The sequence below is a fragment of the Emys orbicularis genome, chromosome 11, assembly GCF_028017835.1.
Source record: "Emys orbicularis isolate rEmyOrb1 chromosome 11, rEmyOrb1.hap1, whole genome shotgun sequence".
Classification (NCBI taxonomy): Eukaryota; Metazoa; Chordata; order Testudines; family Emydidae; genus Emys; species Emys orbicularis.
The window spans coordinates 32,049,849-32,065,613 of record NC_088693.1 but is presented as its reverse complement, the minus strand read 5'-3'; the positions used below and the strand labels follow the sequence as shown (position 1 = coordinate 32,065,613).

The window sequence follows — 15,765 nt, the reverse complement described above, 5'->3', positions numbered from 1 at the left end:
GAGTAAAAGGGAATTTAGGTTCATGTAAGAGATCATCCCAACCTGACCTGGTGAAAGCAGGTACTCCTTGCATCTCTTACCATCTTCACCCAGGACTCATTCTCGTGTACTCAAGCTGCAGAGGAAAGGCCACTTGAGAGCTTCTAACTATGCGTACTAGTCCCAGATCAGAAATAATAAGGATTGACACGGTTCCTGAATGCCTGTACAGGTCTGTCTTTTGACAAATAACTACTTTCTGTAATATTCTCAAGATGATATACTGAGAACCATACAACCCCAAAATCTACTTAAAGAGCCCTCAAAAAGGCAGTGTAAACTGTTGCCCACTTCCAAAATGCAGATCCAGTTAGTCCAATGCCTGAAAAGTGGATAACCTCCTCAGGATATTTTGTAGCACCCAAATGCAAAAGAAAAAATTTCCTTAATTCTGTCTTCAGGCACCACCATGTACAAGCTCTTTGAAAAGAAGGAACCCTTTGTGATTGCCTTGCCAGAATCCTTAGCAGAGTTCAGCTAGATCAGAGGTGGGCAAACTACGTGGCCTGCGGGACCCTCCTGCCAAGCCCCTGAGCTCCTGGCCTGGGAGGCTAGGCCCCAGCCCCTAGCCCCTCCCCTGCTATTCTCCCTCCCCCACAGCCTCAGCTCACTGCGCCGCCGGCGCAATGCTCTGGGCGGCGGGGCTGCGAGCTCCTGAGATAGTGGCTAATTGGGGTGAGTGAGAAGAGGCTTTAACTTTAGAATTTGACCCCAAATTGGAGTCCCATTTATACCTTTTCCCAGACCTTAACATACAGACTTCCTAGAATTGGTGGGTATTGCATTCAGCTGCAGACTTCTTAGAGTAATTAGAGGTGAAAGTTACATAGTTTTTTTTTCTAGTTTTCAGAGCCACCATTCAAGAACTTTTCTTGCAAATCAGAGTCATAGATCAAAAAATCAAAAAAGAAGTTAAGGGAGAGTTGGGCATATGTATTAATGCCTAGAAATATGAAAGACTTTTCTCTCTGGAGAGAAGAGACTGGGACTCCTTTTTAAAAATAAAGCTCTGTAGCCATTGGTAGCTCTGAATGTCACGTTCGGAAAGGTCCCCAGTGTTTGGATTGATGATGGCTCTGAAAGCCAGAAGTGAATTACCAAAGAAACTACTTTTTTTTTTTTTTTTTTGCAGGGAAGCTATTGCTTTGTGTGAATTTGTAAGCTAGTAAATTAGTGAGCTGAAGAGCATCAGGTTTACATTTAAGGGAGTTACGTGAGCATCTCAGTATTATTCTACAACCAGTTAATATGGTTTGTCAGCATTCCATTTGCTAATCTGAACAAAATAAATATGGTGGTCTAAGTACAGATTAAATCTGAATTTAACATAGCAGTTGGATTAGAATACCGACTGAGAACCAGAAACTTTTACGGAGAAATTATTGATAAAGGAAGGAGTAAATGAACTGTATGTTGCCACTCTCAGGTTGCCAGGATGCCCTGTTGCTGCTTCTGCAGCTTCAGTGTAATGTCGGGCTTCCTGCCTACTGCACTCTCTTCCTTCTTGGAGAATAGCCAATATATTTGCAAATATGCTGCTTCACTGGCCCTGTTTCATCGTCTAAACCAGTGATTCTCCATGAGGGGTACGCAGAGGTCTTCCAGGACGTACATCAACTCATCTTGATATTTGCCTAGTTTTACAACAGGTGACATAAAAAGCACTAGTGAAGTCAGTACAAACTAAAATTTCATACAGACAATGATTTGTTTGTAGATGTTCAGGCTGTAGCCTGGGCTCTGGGAGAGGAGAGTGGGGAGGGCAGGCTCCTGCTAGAGCGGGAGTGTCTACACCACAATGAAACAGCCCTGTGAGCCTGAGTTAGCTGACACGGGCCAGCTGCAGATGTTTAATTGCAATGTAGACATATCCTTAGTGATCTTTGTAAGCTCCTCAAATCATGCCCTTTCCCTCCCACTGCTGAAAGGAGTGGCCTTGATTCTTTTGTAAAGTTATATCAAGCTGGTTTTTTGCAGCAAGAAAACATGCATTTTGGTTTAAAAACAAGAAACACTGGAGACAAAAAATTAGATGTTCCAAAATAACACATCCCAAAAGGTGCATAAGAATTCACTGCTTCGTACATGGTGCAGCACCTGCAGATTTAATTACATCTTTACTTAAGCATAATAACAATAATTATAATTTACTGAGAAACTAAGAATAATAAGCTCTTTTAACACAGTTTTAAGTGTTTGTAATAAGCATACCTGTTTTAAATAGAAGGCAGAGGAAATTACACCTTTTAAAAATTAAGATTTCTCCCCCTTATTTACACAATTGTGTGTAGTAAAACTGCTTTACTTTAAAATAAAAGTAGTTTATTGCCAGTGAATAAGATGTTTCTTTGTGTTGATTTGTCAGCAAATGTTTTTGAATTACAGCAATAAAAATAAATAAAATATATATTTTGTTACTGATTAATGCAAATTTGCTTGATAGGGAAAATAGCAGTGTGGAAAGAAACTGCAAAAATATTTTCATGTTTCTTATGGTTTCTTTCAAGAAAATATAAAGTCTAAATGGCTTTTAGAGGCTAGTTGCTTAGCTCTGCTCTGATCTACTTTTACAGTTAGACACATCATTTTTGTCTTGTGTTCAAGATGGGTGGGCAAAGTATTTTAAAGCAATAGTAACATAAATATTGCTTTAGATGAACAAGAATAATTATTCCCAACTATGTTGATATTGCTGTTGATAACCAGACTTAATAATGGCCATTTGCCTAAAAGAGTTAAAGAACAGATTTTGATTGTGTATTGTCAGTCCATGATTAGCATCTGTTAGGAGGAATAAGTGGTTTATTAAGCTTTACTGTACAGATGGCAACTGGAAGGGTTCAGATGTAAATTGAATTTTCTGTAATATCACTTTATTGTGAAGACCAGCTGGTTTTATCTGTTTAATAGCAGTAATAGGTTTGCAAAAAAAGAAGAAAAAAAAGGAGAATTCATATTAGTTATGTTTACTTGCAAAGTCTAAAGTTTAAAGATCTTTCAAAACACAAAACACAACTGTGTCTGTAATCAGTGCTTTTTTTTTTTTTTTTAAGGAAATGTGTGTAACTATATCTATAGATATATTATAACTGATCTTTAAAATTATTTTTCCCAATTAGTGGAGTGAGAAGCTTTTTGGTTACGTTTTGGTAAATAAGCAACTTTCTCCTCCATAATTTAAGATTTTAGATTAAAAATATAATTCTAGTCCTTTGGTTGTGAAGGTAAACTTCCAAATTTAAACTAATGCAATGATGTCTTCATGAGCCGCCTTAGAAACAGGGCAGAGCATGGAGCCTCCCGCCTCAGCATGCACCCTATGGCCCAGCAAGGGGAAGCCAACAACAGAGTGCTAGCTGATAGCTGCTCAACTTACTACCCGCTTGGCATCAGTTTACAAACCACTACCCATACAGGTCAGCCTTCTGATCTTGTGTCGCCTGCATGCCCCTCTTCGCTACCACCAGGACAAGCATATGACTGGACAGCAATAATGATGAAATGGCTTGGGGGGGGGGGGGGGGGGATTGGTATTGGGCGTGAAAGAAGAGGGACAAATGGAATGGATATTGGGATTATTTGGGGTTGGAGAAAGGAATATGATATTTTTGTAGGATAAGAGATGTGTTGAATATATGACATTCTTCTACACCTGAAAATATACTGTGTTTGGGTGTATCTCTTGCTCAGTGTCATGAAGGCAGTTAGAAAGATATTGAGTGGGATGCTTCAGCCTGCCAGTTTAGTTTAGACATGTTTCAGGGAAAACTCTACATTTGAGTGGGGAAGAAGGAAACATCTTCAAACAGCTGTTTGAAATCACACACAGGTTTGGAATATTAATTGTAGTCCAGGTGAGAGATAAGTGGTAAGAGTGCAGGTGAGATTAAAGGGTTAGGATTAGGGTTGGCAATTACTGATTGCAGAAAACTGAACACCCGCCCCTGCCCTGCCCCTTCTCTGAGGCTCCACTCCCCGCTCGCTCCATCCCCTCTCCTTTTGTTGCTCACTCTCCCCCACAATCACTCACTCGTTCATTTTCACTGGGCTGGGACAGGGGTTGGGCTGCGGGAGCGGGAGAGGGCTCTGGGGTGAGGGCTCCAGCTAGGGGTGCGGGCTCTGGTATGGGGCTGGGGATGAGGGGTTTGGGGTGCAGGAGGGGGCTCCGGGCTTCAGCCAAAGCATTCAGAGTGTGGGAGGGGATGTGTGGTGTGGGCTTTAGGAGGAAGTTTGGGTGCGGGAGGGGGCTCAGGGCTGGGGCAAGGGGTTGGGGTGCTAGAGGGGGTTCAGGGTGTGGGCTCCGGGCGGCACTTACCTCAGGCGGCTCCTGGAAGTGGCTGGTATGTCCCTACGGCCCCTAGGTGCAGGGGCAGCCAGGGGGCTCGGCACGCTGCCCTCACCCGCAGGCGCCACCCCCGCAGCTCCCATTGACCGCAGTTCCTGGTTAATGGGAGCTGCGGAGCCAGCACTCAGGGCGGGGACAGCACGCGGAGCCTCCCTGGCCATCCCTGCACCTAGGGGCTGCAGGGACATGCTGGCTGCTTCCAGGAGCTGTGTGGAGCCAGGGCATGCAGAGACCCTGTCTTAGCCCCGCTGTGCCGCCGACCGGACTTAACAACCCAATCAGTGGTGCTGACCAGAGCCATCAAGGTCCCTTTTTGACCAGGTGTTCCAGTCGAAAACCGGATGCCTGGCAACGCTAGTTAGGATGGTTGCTGTTTATCAAATGGCTGTCATCACATCTCATTTGCCTTTTGGATGGGAGTGTATTAGTACACACAGAATTGTGCCCATAAAATGAGGTATGTGTGTTTTGTAGATATAAAGACCTGAATTGTCAGAAGTTATGTGTCATTCTGTAGCTGCCCTCAAATACTTGCACCAGCATGAGTAACAAACTGAGGGTTCAAATGGCAACAGCTGGACATCTAACTACTAGATTCATGCACTCAGACATATAATTGCTGCTCTTGCATCTATAAGTCATTGGGAGTCCAAAATTGTGAGTATTTACAGGATAAAAAAATGGCACCTGCAAAACTAGAGGCAAGGTTGACACCTGGCAGAATATTGGGTTTCATAATGTAATGCTTGCAAGAAATATGTTCACTCAGGCCTTTGCCAGAAGGGTATGGTAGGGGTCTGTTTATTCTTATGTCTAAAGAGATTAAGTCTATTTCTATTTAGTTTTTTATTATATTGCTGTTTATCTGTGGACACAATTCTTGGAAGCCTTACTTCAGCAAGGCAGAACTCCCTTTCATGTGAGTGAGCATTTTTAGTCTAAATAAGAATTTGAGGATAAGCTTGTGAATTTGTATGTGGGTCCAGAGATGTAGAGCTGATCCTCAGCTGGTGTAGACAGATGTAGCTCTGTTGGTTTCAGTGAAGTTATACCAGTTTATTCAGTCTGAAGATCTGGCCCATAGTGAGGAACTTTTTTAAAAAAATTGAAAAATAAAAACAGTATTTATTTCAAGTTTGTGTCCATGTGTGTAGTTAACCGTTTTAATATAACACACTTTAAAATGTATACGTATAATTTTGTAATTTTTTCCCCTTTAGTCAGTATTTGAAAGTACATAATATATTTTCCCCTTATTTTGAAGTTGTACAAATGGACCTTATTTTAAGATAGGCAAAACAGCAGAAATTACAGGGAATTTGCAGTTTTAAAATTCTTCTTACACAATTCAGTGAGAATAAAAAATGGTACATTAGAGGACAACTTAAATGCCTATCAGCTGAATAAAGCATGGGCTCAGAGCTTGTAGAGGGAAGATATGTTTCATCTGTTTTAGATGTATTACAGAGGTGATGTCAAGGTGAAAGCAGACTTGCAAAATGGTTGGAAATCATTGATATTCTGACTCTGAGGCTGTAAATGGCTCTGTGGCAGATGGAGTCTTTGTCAAGGAAGAAAAATGGCAGCTTTGGAGCATCATAGATGTTTTTGCTAGCAGCTCAGCTCACAGGCTGTGACCTTGTAGTGTTCAGGAGTTTCTCTGGTGCTTTAATAAATTGTCCTCTGCTTTTATTCCCTAAAGTAGATAAATAGTAGTCATCATAATTCAGTACAAATTGAGGTGTTTCATTATAAAGAAACATAAACATGTTTTATTATCCAGATTTGTAAGAAGTAAGCTTTTAAGTAAGCTTGTATTTCTGAACGAGGTAAGTACCAGAAGTATTTTTAACTTGATATGCTTGTTACTAAAATTAAAAGGCAACCCCCGCCCCAACCCTGAACTTTTTATATTCTTTTCTAGTTCCCTAGAACTAGTGTCACCTCTAAACTACACGTGAGATGAGAAATAAAAGGATACAATATATTTTTGGACAGTGTGTTAATTTTTAAATTGTTTGTACTGTAGCTGGCTAATTAATCCAAGTAAAAGGGTAGAATGCCAAGATATATTGTATATTTCTGAAACTTTTTCTCACTAATCTGGAAAACAAGAATACATAATATAAATTCAGTCATTTGTATTTTTGCATTTTTTTTTCTTACTGGCGTTAGTGGTTTGTGACCCAAAAATACTGTAACATGCTGTGTTGTGTTGATAAAATTGTACAGAACAGTTAGCACCTGGTGGCATCTGGTCCTGAGCACCTGCTGTGGGAGCACTAAGCACCTTTCAACTCCTATTAACTTCAGTTTGTAGGACTGAGTCCTTATTCATAAAATTAGGGTTCACATTTATTGTAGCTGGAAAGAAATTGTTTTATATTCTCACCCCATTGAATATTTTTTCACATCACCATAATACTATCTCATGGATTTGTTAAAGGTCGGTATAGTATATTTAAGGTATGTCCATGGCTGCTTAATCCTTCGGATATTTGTGTAAACCAGAGTTGGAGAAGTTATATGTACTGTATAACTGGACAATACAGAAACATCCTTTCTTCAGTTAATCTTTTGAATTAGTATTGTATATTTTAAGGGCCATACTTTACCTTTGCTCCCTGGTGGAACTGTTGATGTCAGTGAGAGCAGTATATGGCTCCAAGAGTATATAACCTCATGTACAGTTGAATTGGACAGTTGACCTAAATTGCAGAGCAATAAGTCACTGTTAAAATTAAAAGTATAAGCATTTCACAACTATAACCTGCCAGTGCTACTCTTTAAACCACTTGACAATTGTTAAAATTACAGAAAGCAATCACTGTTCATCACTGAAGAAAATGACCCTATGCTTTTCAGGGTCAAGGTTGTTGTAGTCTTTGCTCCAGAAGGTGAGCCCAATGGAATTAACTGTGCCTGTACCAGTTCAATTGCATTCATCTTGAAAATGTAATATATACTAATTTTTGGAGAAAGACAAATACTTAGAAGTGAGTTTTAAAATATTTTTGCAAGATTGTGACTCTGAACAATCTTCTACATCTTTTATATTCAGAATCTCTTGAATTTTAAAATGAACACTAAGCCTTTGAAATAGAGACGCTTGGAAGTTTCTTATAAGTTGTTGCACACTTTGGGTGTGTAAGAGGAAGAGGGGGAAAATGGAAGGATAGAATGGGGCCTAAATGATGTATCCTGTGAACACCCAAAACTTTCAGTGACTCCAGTGGAAGCATTGGTTGCATAAAAATGCAGGATTGGCTGTGTCATGTGCTTGTGTATGCTTGAAGAATATTTTTTTTTATTATACTTTATTTCACTGTGGTATCTTGGTTGTTCTTTTGTATGATATTTTGATGGGGTTCTTCCTTGGCAACTACAGTAGTGACTCGGTACATTTGATGGCCCTGGTGATGGTGAAGGTATAGAATCATAGAAGATTAGGGTTGGAAGAGACCTCAGGAGGTCATCTAGTCCAATCCCCTGCTCAAAGCAGGACCAACACCAACTAAATCATCCCAGCCAGGGCTTTGCCAAGCCGGGCCTTAAAAACCTCTAAGGATGGAGATTCCACCACTTCCCTAGGTAACCCATTCCAGTGCTTCACCACCCTCCTAGTGAAATAGTGTTTCCTAATACCCAACCTAGACCTCCCCCACTGCAACTTGAGACCATTGCTTCTTGTTCTGTCATCTGCCACCACTGAGAACAGCCTAGCTCCATCCTCTTTGGAAACCCCCCTTCAGATAATTGAAGGCTGCTATCAAATCCCCCCTCACTCTTCTGCAGACTAAATAACCCCAGTTCTATCAGCCTATCCTCGTAAGTCATGTGCCTCAGCCCCTTAATCATTTTCATTGTCCTCCGCTGGACTCTCTCCAATTTGTCCACATCCCTTCTGTAGTGGGGGGACCAAAACTGGACGCAATACTCCAGGTGTGGCCTCACCAGTGTTGAATAGAGGGGAATAATCACTTCCTTCGCAATGCTCCTACTAATGCAGCCCAATATGCCGTTGGTCTTCTTGGCAACGAGGGCACACTGCTGACTCATATCCAGCTTCTCATCCACTGTAATACCCAGGTCCTTTTCTGCAGAACTGCTGCTTAGCCAGTCAGTCCCCAACCTGTAGCGGTGCATGGGATTCTTCCTTCCTAAGTGCAGGACTCTGCACTTGTCCATGTTGAACCTCATCAGATTTCTTTTGGCCCAATCCTCCAATTTGTCTAGGTCACTCTGGACCCTATCCCTCCCCTCCAGCGTATCTACCTCTCCTCCCATCTGCAAACTTGCTGCGGGTGCAATTAATCCCATCATCAAGATCATTAATAAAGATATTGAACAAAAACGGTCCCAGGATCGACCTCTGGGGCACTCCGCTTGATACTGGCTGCCAACTAGACATCGAGCTATTGATCACTACCTGTTGAGCCCGACAATCTAGCCAGCTTTCTATCCACCTTATAGTCCATTCATCCAATCCTCCTTTTTTAAGGTAATAAGATTCTGAAATTTTCTTAATATTTTTCCAGACCTTCCCAAACATTCACCTTAATTTATGCTACAGTTACCTTCTGATTTTTCTCTTGTCTCTGAAGATCCACTTCTGAGTGGACAGGGAAATGTTGGGTGGCAGGATGAATAGCTTTTTCTTTGAAAACAGAAATTACTTTATGAATTACATAGAATCTTCCTTATGCCCCCCAAACCAATACGATTATATCTATAACTCCACTGTAGTGAAAAGCTGATTTTTATAAGCAAGTGACAGTCTACAAAGATTTCAGGTGTTCCTAGAGAATGTTTGTTTGCTTTTTAAGTGTCTTCTTGATTTCTACTGCTTTTGTTAGTATGCAGTGTGCTACTTGGAGCTAGGCAATAGGGTGCATTGAAAATGAAGCACGCTAACTTGATACAGATATTACGTTAACAGTGGAATATTAGCTGAAGTGCTACCAACTATCTTAAAATTATTAGTACCATAGATTAAGAACAATTACATTCCACAGCAGATTATGCCATTAATTTTTATAGTTGCTCAAAACCCAGTTTGGGTAATCTGGTCTGGCAGCAAATGGTGTAGGTAGAAAGCTTTTAACATTTAAATATGGCATCTTCACAAAACAGTATGGAGCCAAATATATCTCAGAAAAGTAAAATATGGATCATTGTGCTCGGTGAGCTGAATAGCATCTTACAGACTTTTGTAATTCATTGATCTTGTGTAGTGAACAGCTGCAAAGTGCATCATTCTATGCATAAACAGTAAATAATCTTGATTTTTTTTTTTTTTTTTTTTAATAATTCTAATTCTCAGGTAAAAGTGTGTGTATTTCAAATCAGTGTGTAGAATATATGTTTCTATGTTATTAAATGTGATGGCTTATTTAAATATATTAAAATTATGGTGATTTTGGGAGTTAGTAAAGCAATTATTTTCATTCATGTCATAGTTTTACACTATGGCCACATTTAACCATTAAATACAAGGGTAATATATATTTTATATATAAAATCTCTGCATTAACAGATAGGTAAACACTGGTCTAGTTGTAAAAGTTTCTACATGGCTTATGTACCAAGTAATATTCAGTTTTTATTAGATGTTACGTCAATTTTCAATAGAAATAACCCCTTTGTCTCCTTAGCACCACTGATTTTTCTTTCAAAGGTACATTAACAATGCTGATGGAACCGGTGCAATTAGCTTCTACATTTAACAAAAAATAAATATGATAAAATGAAAAGTGCTGCATCTATAGTGTTAATACAATATTGTACAATATTGCTGTACTTGAAGCAATGAAACCTGAAGGAGGACAAAATATTGAAAGGTCGAGAAAAATGAGAGAGAGAGAGAACAAACGATGCAAAAAGAAAATGACACTGAGGTCTTGGTTTAATACATATGTATTCCAGGTTGATGGCTGATTTCATTAGCAAATCTCATTGTTATGCAATGTCTGTTCTTCTGCAGCAAAATGAATATTGTATTCTCACAGGCTGTGTGTGTGTGTGTGTGTGTGTCTATTTTATGTTGATAGATAAATGAAAGGATATACATTTATAGCTTTCTTCAGTCTTTTGTATCTTTTCTAAAAAATATGCATGGCCTTCAACATTTCTTTTTTGTTCTTAAACCTTTCAAGGTATATCTAGAGTTTTATATTAAAAGTATCTTGTTTATACAAAATATCTATAAAATGTTCCCCTAGTTTTTATAGTGAGAGATCTAATTTATTAAATAAACCCCTTTCCTGTGTTCTGGAAAGAAAATGTAGATCGCAAACCTTCCGAAGGCCATCAGTTTAAGAAAATAAATCATGTTTAATGCTAAACTATATTATAAAAAGCGAATGCTAGGCTGTTGAAGTATTGGGGTTTTTTTGTAGATACTTTATATAGCTGGTTCAGGAGTGTTGTTTCCCACTAGCTTGTAAAAAATCCCAAAATAAGTGTGTACATAGACATGTTTTAATTGTTTTCAAGCTCTAATAAGTGAGAAAATACTGGAAAATGTTTAATTGAAAATCCAGATATTAAATAGTTTATCCTAATGTGACTTGAATTTATTCATAAAATGCTAAATTCAGAAATGTAAGACAGTTGGAGACTCAATGGCTTAAGGGACTGATGTGTATAGTTTCTGTTGTCTCTATATCGCCATTTCAAATCCAGCCCATGTCTGGTAGTGATGGAAAGTTTTGATGGACAAAGACCCCAAATGAGGAGGTCGCAAAAATTATTCATGTAAGAAAGTTAAAATGCTGTGGGATTTATTCCTTTAATGTAATATTATTTTTTCTTCGAGTAGATGCAGATGTGTATTCCAAGCAGGGGTGTGCATGTCGGCGCCAGAGACTTTTGCCTAGCTGTACCCATAGAGAGGCGGCGCTCGCACCTCATGCCTGTAACTCCTTCCCTGGCTGTATGAGGCAACACTGCCCTGACCCCACGTCAGTTCATTCTCACCGCCCATCAGCTGAAGTCGGAACTCTGTGTGGTTGTCATTTCACAACCTCTCAATTCATTGTCTTAGCCTATTTTTAATGTGCATAGTTAATAGTTTAGTTAGTATTAGAGTAATAGTATAGTGGAAGTGGTCCCCAGTGATGCCCTCACCAGGGTTCAAGCATTGTCCTTTGTGTTGAGTGGCGATTCCCAACAGTGACCCCCACATGAGGTTCTTGCTCTGTCTTGGCGAAGCCCACCTTAAAGAGAGCTGTTCTATCTAAAGATTGTTCAAGAAGAGGACTCCGGTGGCACGGGACCTTTGCCTCAAGCAGCACCTGCTTGAACAGGCCATCAGGCCTGACCTGGTACTGAGGCCTTCCTCGGGCCACAGATCCCCCTCCAGCTTGGAAATGCTACTGCCTCCCATTCTGGGGCAGGGGCTTCTCCAAAGAGACGCCGGAATAGTTCTCTGTCATTGGCGCCAAAAATGAGGTCTCAGAAGACCAATTGTGAGTGCTCCAGGTCCTGAGGCGACTCTTCTGCCTCCCCTAAGAAAAACGGAGACCAGCACCAGGCTGGCTCTGGCATGCGGGATGGTGCAGGTGCCTCTGACCCTCCCTCAGTACAGCGTAGGGAGGGCAGACACCGTACCATCGACTCCAGTTCTGGCCTCTAGGCATCCATTGAGTCTCTGCATGTTGGTGGCTGTGATAACAGCGCCTGGAGGGGTTTGTTGCTTGTCACTAGCAAAGCATTGTGAGAGATAGTCCAGGCTGGAAAGTTAAGGTAGAGGAGAAGAATCTGCATCTCCACTTTCCCTTCTTCTGGTGGGCAGAGTTGGAAGTAACTTGAGATTTTAGGGGTCAGGGAACGTAGGAATGGTTTGAATTGCTGGTGTCTCACCCCAGCGAATTCTGATAATATTCAGCTGGCCTACTGGTCTCTCCTTGCCCATGAATATCTGTCCGTGCAGCTAACATAAATGGATATACATGTTAGCTGGGTATTCTTGCTCAGATCATTAGTAGTGAAAGATTTAACCACACTGATGTGAAATCATCAGCATTAAGTTTCAGATTTAACACATCATGGAGATGAATGGGGGAAGTTCACACTGTTCAGAGCCATTTTTATGTTGTCTGTTTGTATACTTAGATGACTGCATCAGTTTCATTCAGTTCATATTCAGGAGGTTATGTTCACAGCTATATCAGCTAGAAGATTTTTGTTTTGTTTTAAAGGAAAGTTTTATAGTGACATGTGGATTCTGCAGCAAATTTGGTGCCTAAGGAATAACGTAAAATGCAAAGCTCTGGCCATAATGCCTTTCACTATTTGCCATTTACTTGGAGACTGTAGCCCTTCCTCTCTAATGTGGACTGAGCAACAGAAATCCAACAGTCCAGGACTTCTATTACGTTTACCCTTGTCTACTGCAATGTACTCTACTCAGAGCCACCTCTGAAGGTCAACCTGAATGTTCTTGTTAGCGCAGAACTGCTTGCTGTCTGAAAGTACAGATAAGAGTAAAAATATGCCTACAGTAGAACCTCAAAGTTACAAACACCTCGGAAATGGAGGTTGTTTGTAACTCTGAACAAAACGTTATGGTTGTTCTTTCAAAATTTACAGCTGGAAATTGACTTAATACAGCTTTGAAACTTTACTATGCAGAAGAAAAATGCTGCTTTTAATCATCTTAATTTAAATGAAGCAAGCACAGAAACAGTTTCCTTACCTTGTCAGATCTCTTTTTAAACTTTCCAATATTTTAGCAGTTTTGGGGCCTCATGAGACTTGGGGATTATACGATTAAGCAAGTGACTGACAAGTGTGAGGTGAGATGAGTCCCTGGAGGGCCTCTGGTGGTTGGAAGGGGCAGAAAATAACCCTTATTGCGTGTAATCTTGTTAACACTGGTATCTGGCTTGGAGTTGTGGGTGAGCTGGGAACATTTACCAAAGATGTATCCTATTTTGTTGTTGCCGATATCATATTTGTGTGTGTGTGTATCCTCCTTCATTTCATGTACCATAGCAAAGACACTTTACCTAATTACTTTTTGCAGTGTGGGTAATGTGTATTGAAATGATCTGAGAAGAATTGTTCACCTCAGTAGCTAATATCTGAATAATAACTCTAGTACACATATCCCATCCCATAAAAACCCTACATCGTGTACGACCTATTAAATTCATTGGGACTATTTTTGTGAGTAAGTATTTTTTGGGTGAAAAGTTTCTAACGTCAGACCCTAACTCACTATCTCTTATGCTTCTCGTGAAGTCAGAGGCAAACTCCCATTGATTTCACTATGAACTGTGTACTGTTTATGGAAAGGTATTTTTTAAACTATCGTAAAGAGAGCTTTGTTGAGATTTTTCTCTAAGCACAAGGCTCTATTTCTGCTTGAAGATTTGTATTTTTTAACCATCTCTTTTGACAAGAATCACTTTTTGTAAGAAAAAAAAACAAACCAACAAATTCCAGCAATACAATTTTGAAGTTTTGAAATAGTTTTTTTTTTTTTAAAGGGAATGAGTTGTTTCTCTGCATTTTGTTACAATAATTATGGCCATGCTAATGCATGAAATAATCTTTTATTACATTTAAAAATCTCAAGATAATATTTTAAATCAACAGTGTAAAATATAAATATTTTACAAGAAGAGTCCTTTACTATTTTTGCTGATATTATTAGCATAGTTTTTGGAACGTTTTAATTTATGAACTACATTTAATCATGGGGCCTGGTTTATTGGTGGACAGGTGTCCTACTCAAACCATCATCATACTTTTAGCACTGCGATGGTACCATTGTTGGCAGTCTTTGTAGAAACACTCAAGCCTGGTCTATACTTAAAAGTTTTGCTAGCATAGCTAAGTCAGCTAGGAATGCGAAAAAAACACAGACATAGCTAGGCTGGTAAAAGCTGTAGTGTAGACGCAGTTGTGCTGGCAAAAATGTCCTTTTGACGATACTGCTTATTTATTTGTGGAACTGGTATAGCTATATTAGCAAAAGAACTCTTTTTCCAGTATAAGCTGTCTCTCCACTATACCGGCAAACCTTTCTAGTGTAGACAAGGCCTCAGCCTAGGATATGCTCTCTAGGCTTGATCCAACCCCCCCTGAAGTGAATAGGATTCTTTCAATTTACTTTTATAGGTTTTGGATCAGGTCCTTGTTCCTAGAGGTGATTTTGAGATAGGGTCAGGGTACATTGATGGTATAGTTAGTGGAAATTTGCATTGCCAATGCCCATTCTGTACCTGGATTTCATTCTCCAGCTTTGTCAATTCGCTGCTTTCCTGTGGCTGAATGCTGAACTGTTTCTCAGAGAGGAAAGTTGATGTCCCTTTTGTGTGCTCCCCATGTTACTCTTGAGGGTAAGAGGCTTCCTTTCCCATTGGTCACTGTTTTTATGGGGTTTTACTCTTTATAGTGTCATGGCCCCAGTCAACTCCTGAAGAAAGTCCATCAGGGAGAGTGTGATTGTAAACTGGACCCGCTTAACTTTTCTTCATTGGTGGATTCTGTCAGTTAAATAGGGAAGCAATTGCCTTCTCCCGCTGATGTCAGTTCCTTCTGTGACTAAGATTTTTTGGGAGGAAAACAGTCTTAGGTGGTCAAAGGCATTCAGTGACCACTGCCTCCCTTGGAGCGGGGGAGGGAAGAGTATCCAGTTGAAATATGAAGGATTTGAGGAGATAGTTACAACAAAAATGTATTTTAGAGAAATTAAGTGCAGATTCTCTCACTTCTTGCACATTAGATATTTTTTTAAATATCTGGAGTAGAGGATTATTTTTATTGCTCAAATTCTTCTCTACCAGAGGCTCTTGCACCCCCTTTTCAGCAGGCAGCGGGGGGAGGAGGGATTCTAGACACTTAAATAACATCACAACCTTCCAAGCTAATATCTGTGACAATTTTGTTTTGTGTCAAGCTATCAAACCAACTAGCCTCTTGCTCTGTGCTGTGAAGGAGCCTGCAATTGACATCTTTATCCAACCATTGTTTTATTTTTCTTTTAAATTGCACTTTAGAGTTAATTTTGGTTGCTTTTAAATAATATATTACATAATATCTTTTTAGAAAGTTCTATTGTTTATTTCCTTTCACTTCTGAAAAGAGGGTGAAAATTATAAACCTCCAAATACAGCTATTAGCAATTGTTTCTCAGATTTCAGATTTTTCTAAGAATAACTTTTGTGATTGAGTTTTTATCATAAGATGTGTACTGATTCCTCTAATAGAACTTCAGCAGCAGTTTATTGCATGTGTGTATTTGAACTTCAGTTAACTTAAATGATTCTTTTATATTTAGCCATGCTTAAAAAACATCATGTAGTACAGAATTGCCATTTATCCAGTGTTAAAAATCTGCATTTTGCTTAGTTATTTTTATTTCTGATGCA

General features: G+C 39.7%; 1 protein-coding gene across 1 annotated transcript in view; it reads left to right on the top strand.

The window, feature by feature from the left end:
- BAZ2B (bromodomain adjacent to zinc finger domain 2B) overlaps positions 1 to 15,765 on the top strand; it is a 278,152-nt gene that overhangs the window by 75,973 nt on the left and 186,414 nt on the right. The window contains exon 3 of the mRNA XM_065413148.1: positions 3,307 to 3,455. Within this exon, the coding sequence (XP_065269220.1) occupies positions 3,350 to 3,455 (106 nt within the window). The 5' untranslated portion in view covers positions 3,307 to 3,349. The remainder of the gene's footprint in view (positions 1 to 3,306; positions 3,456 to 15,765) is intronic.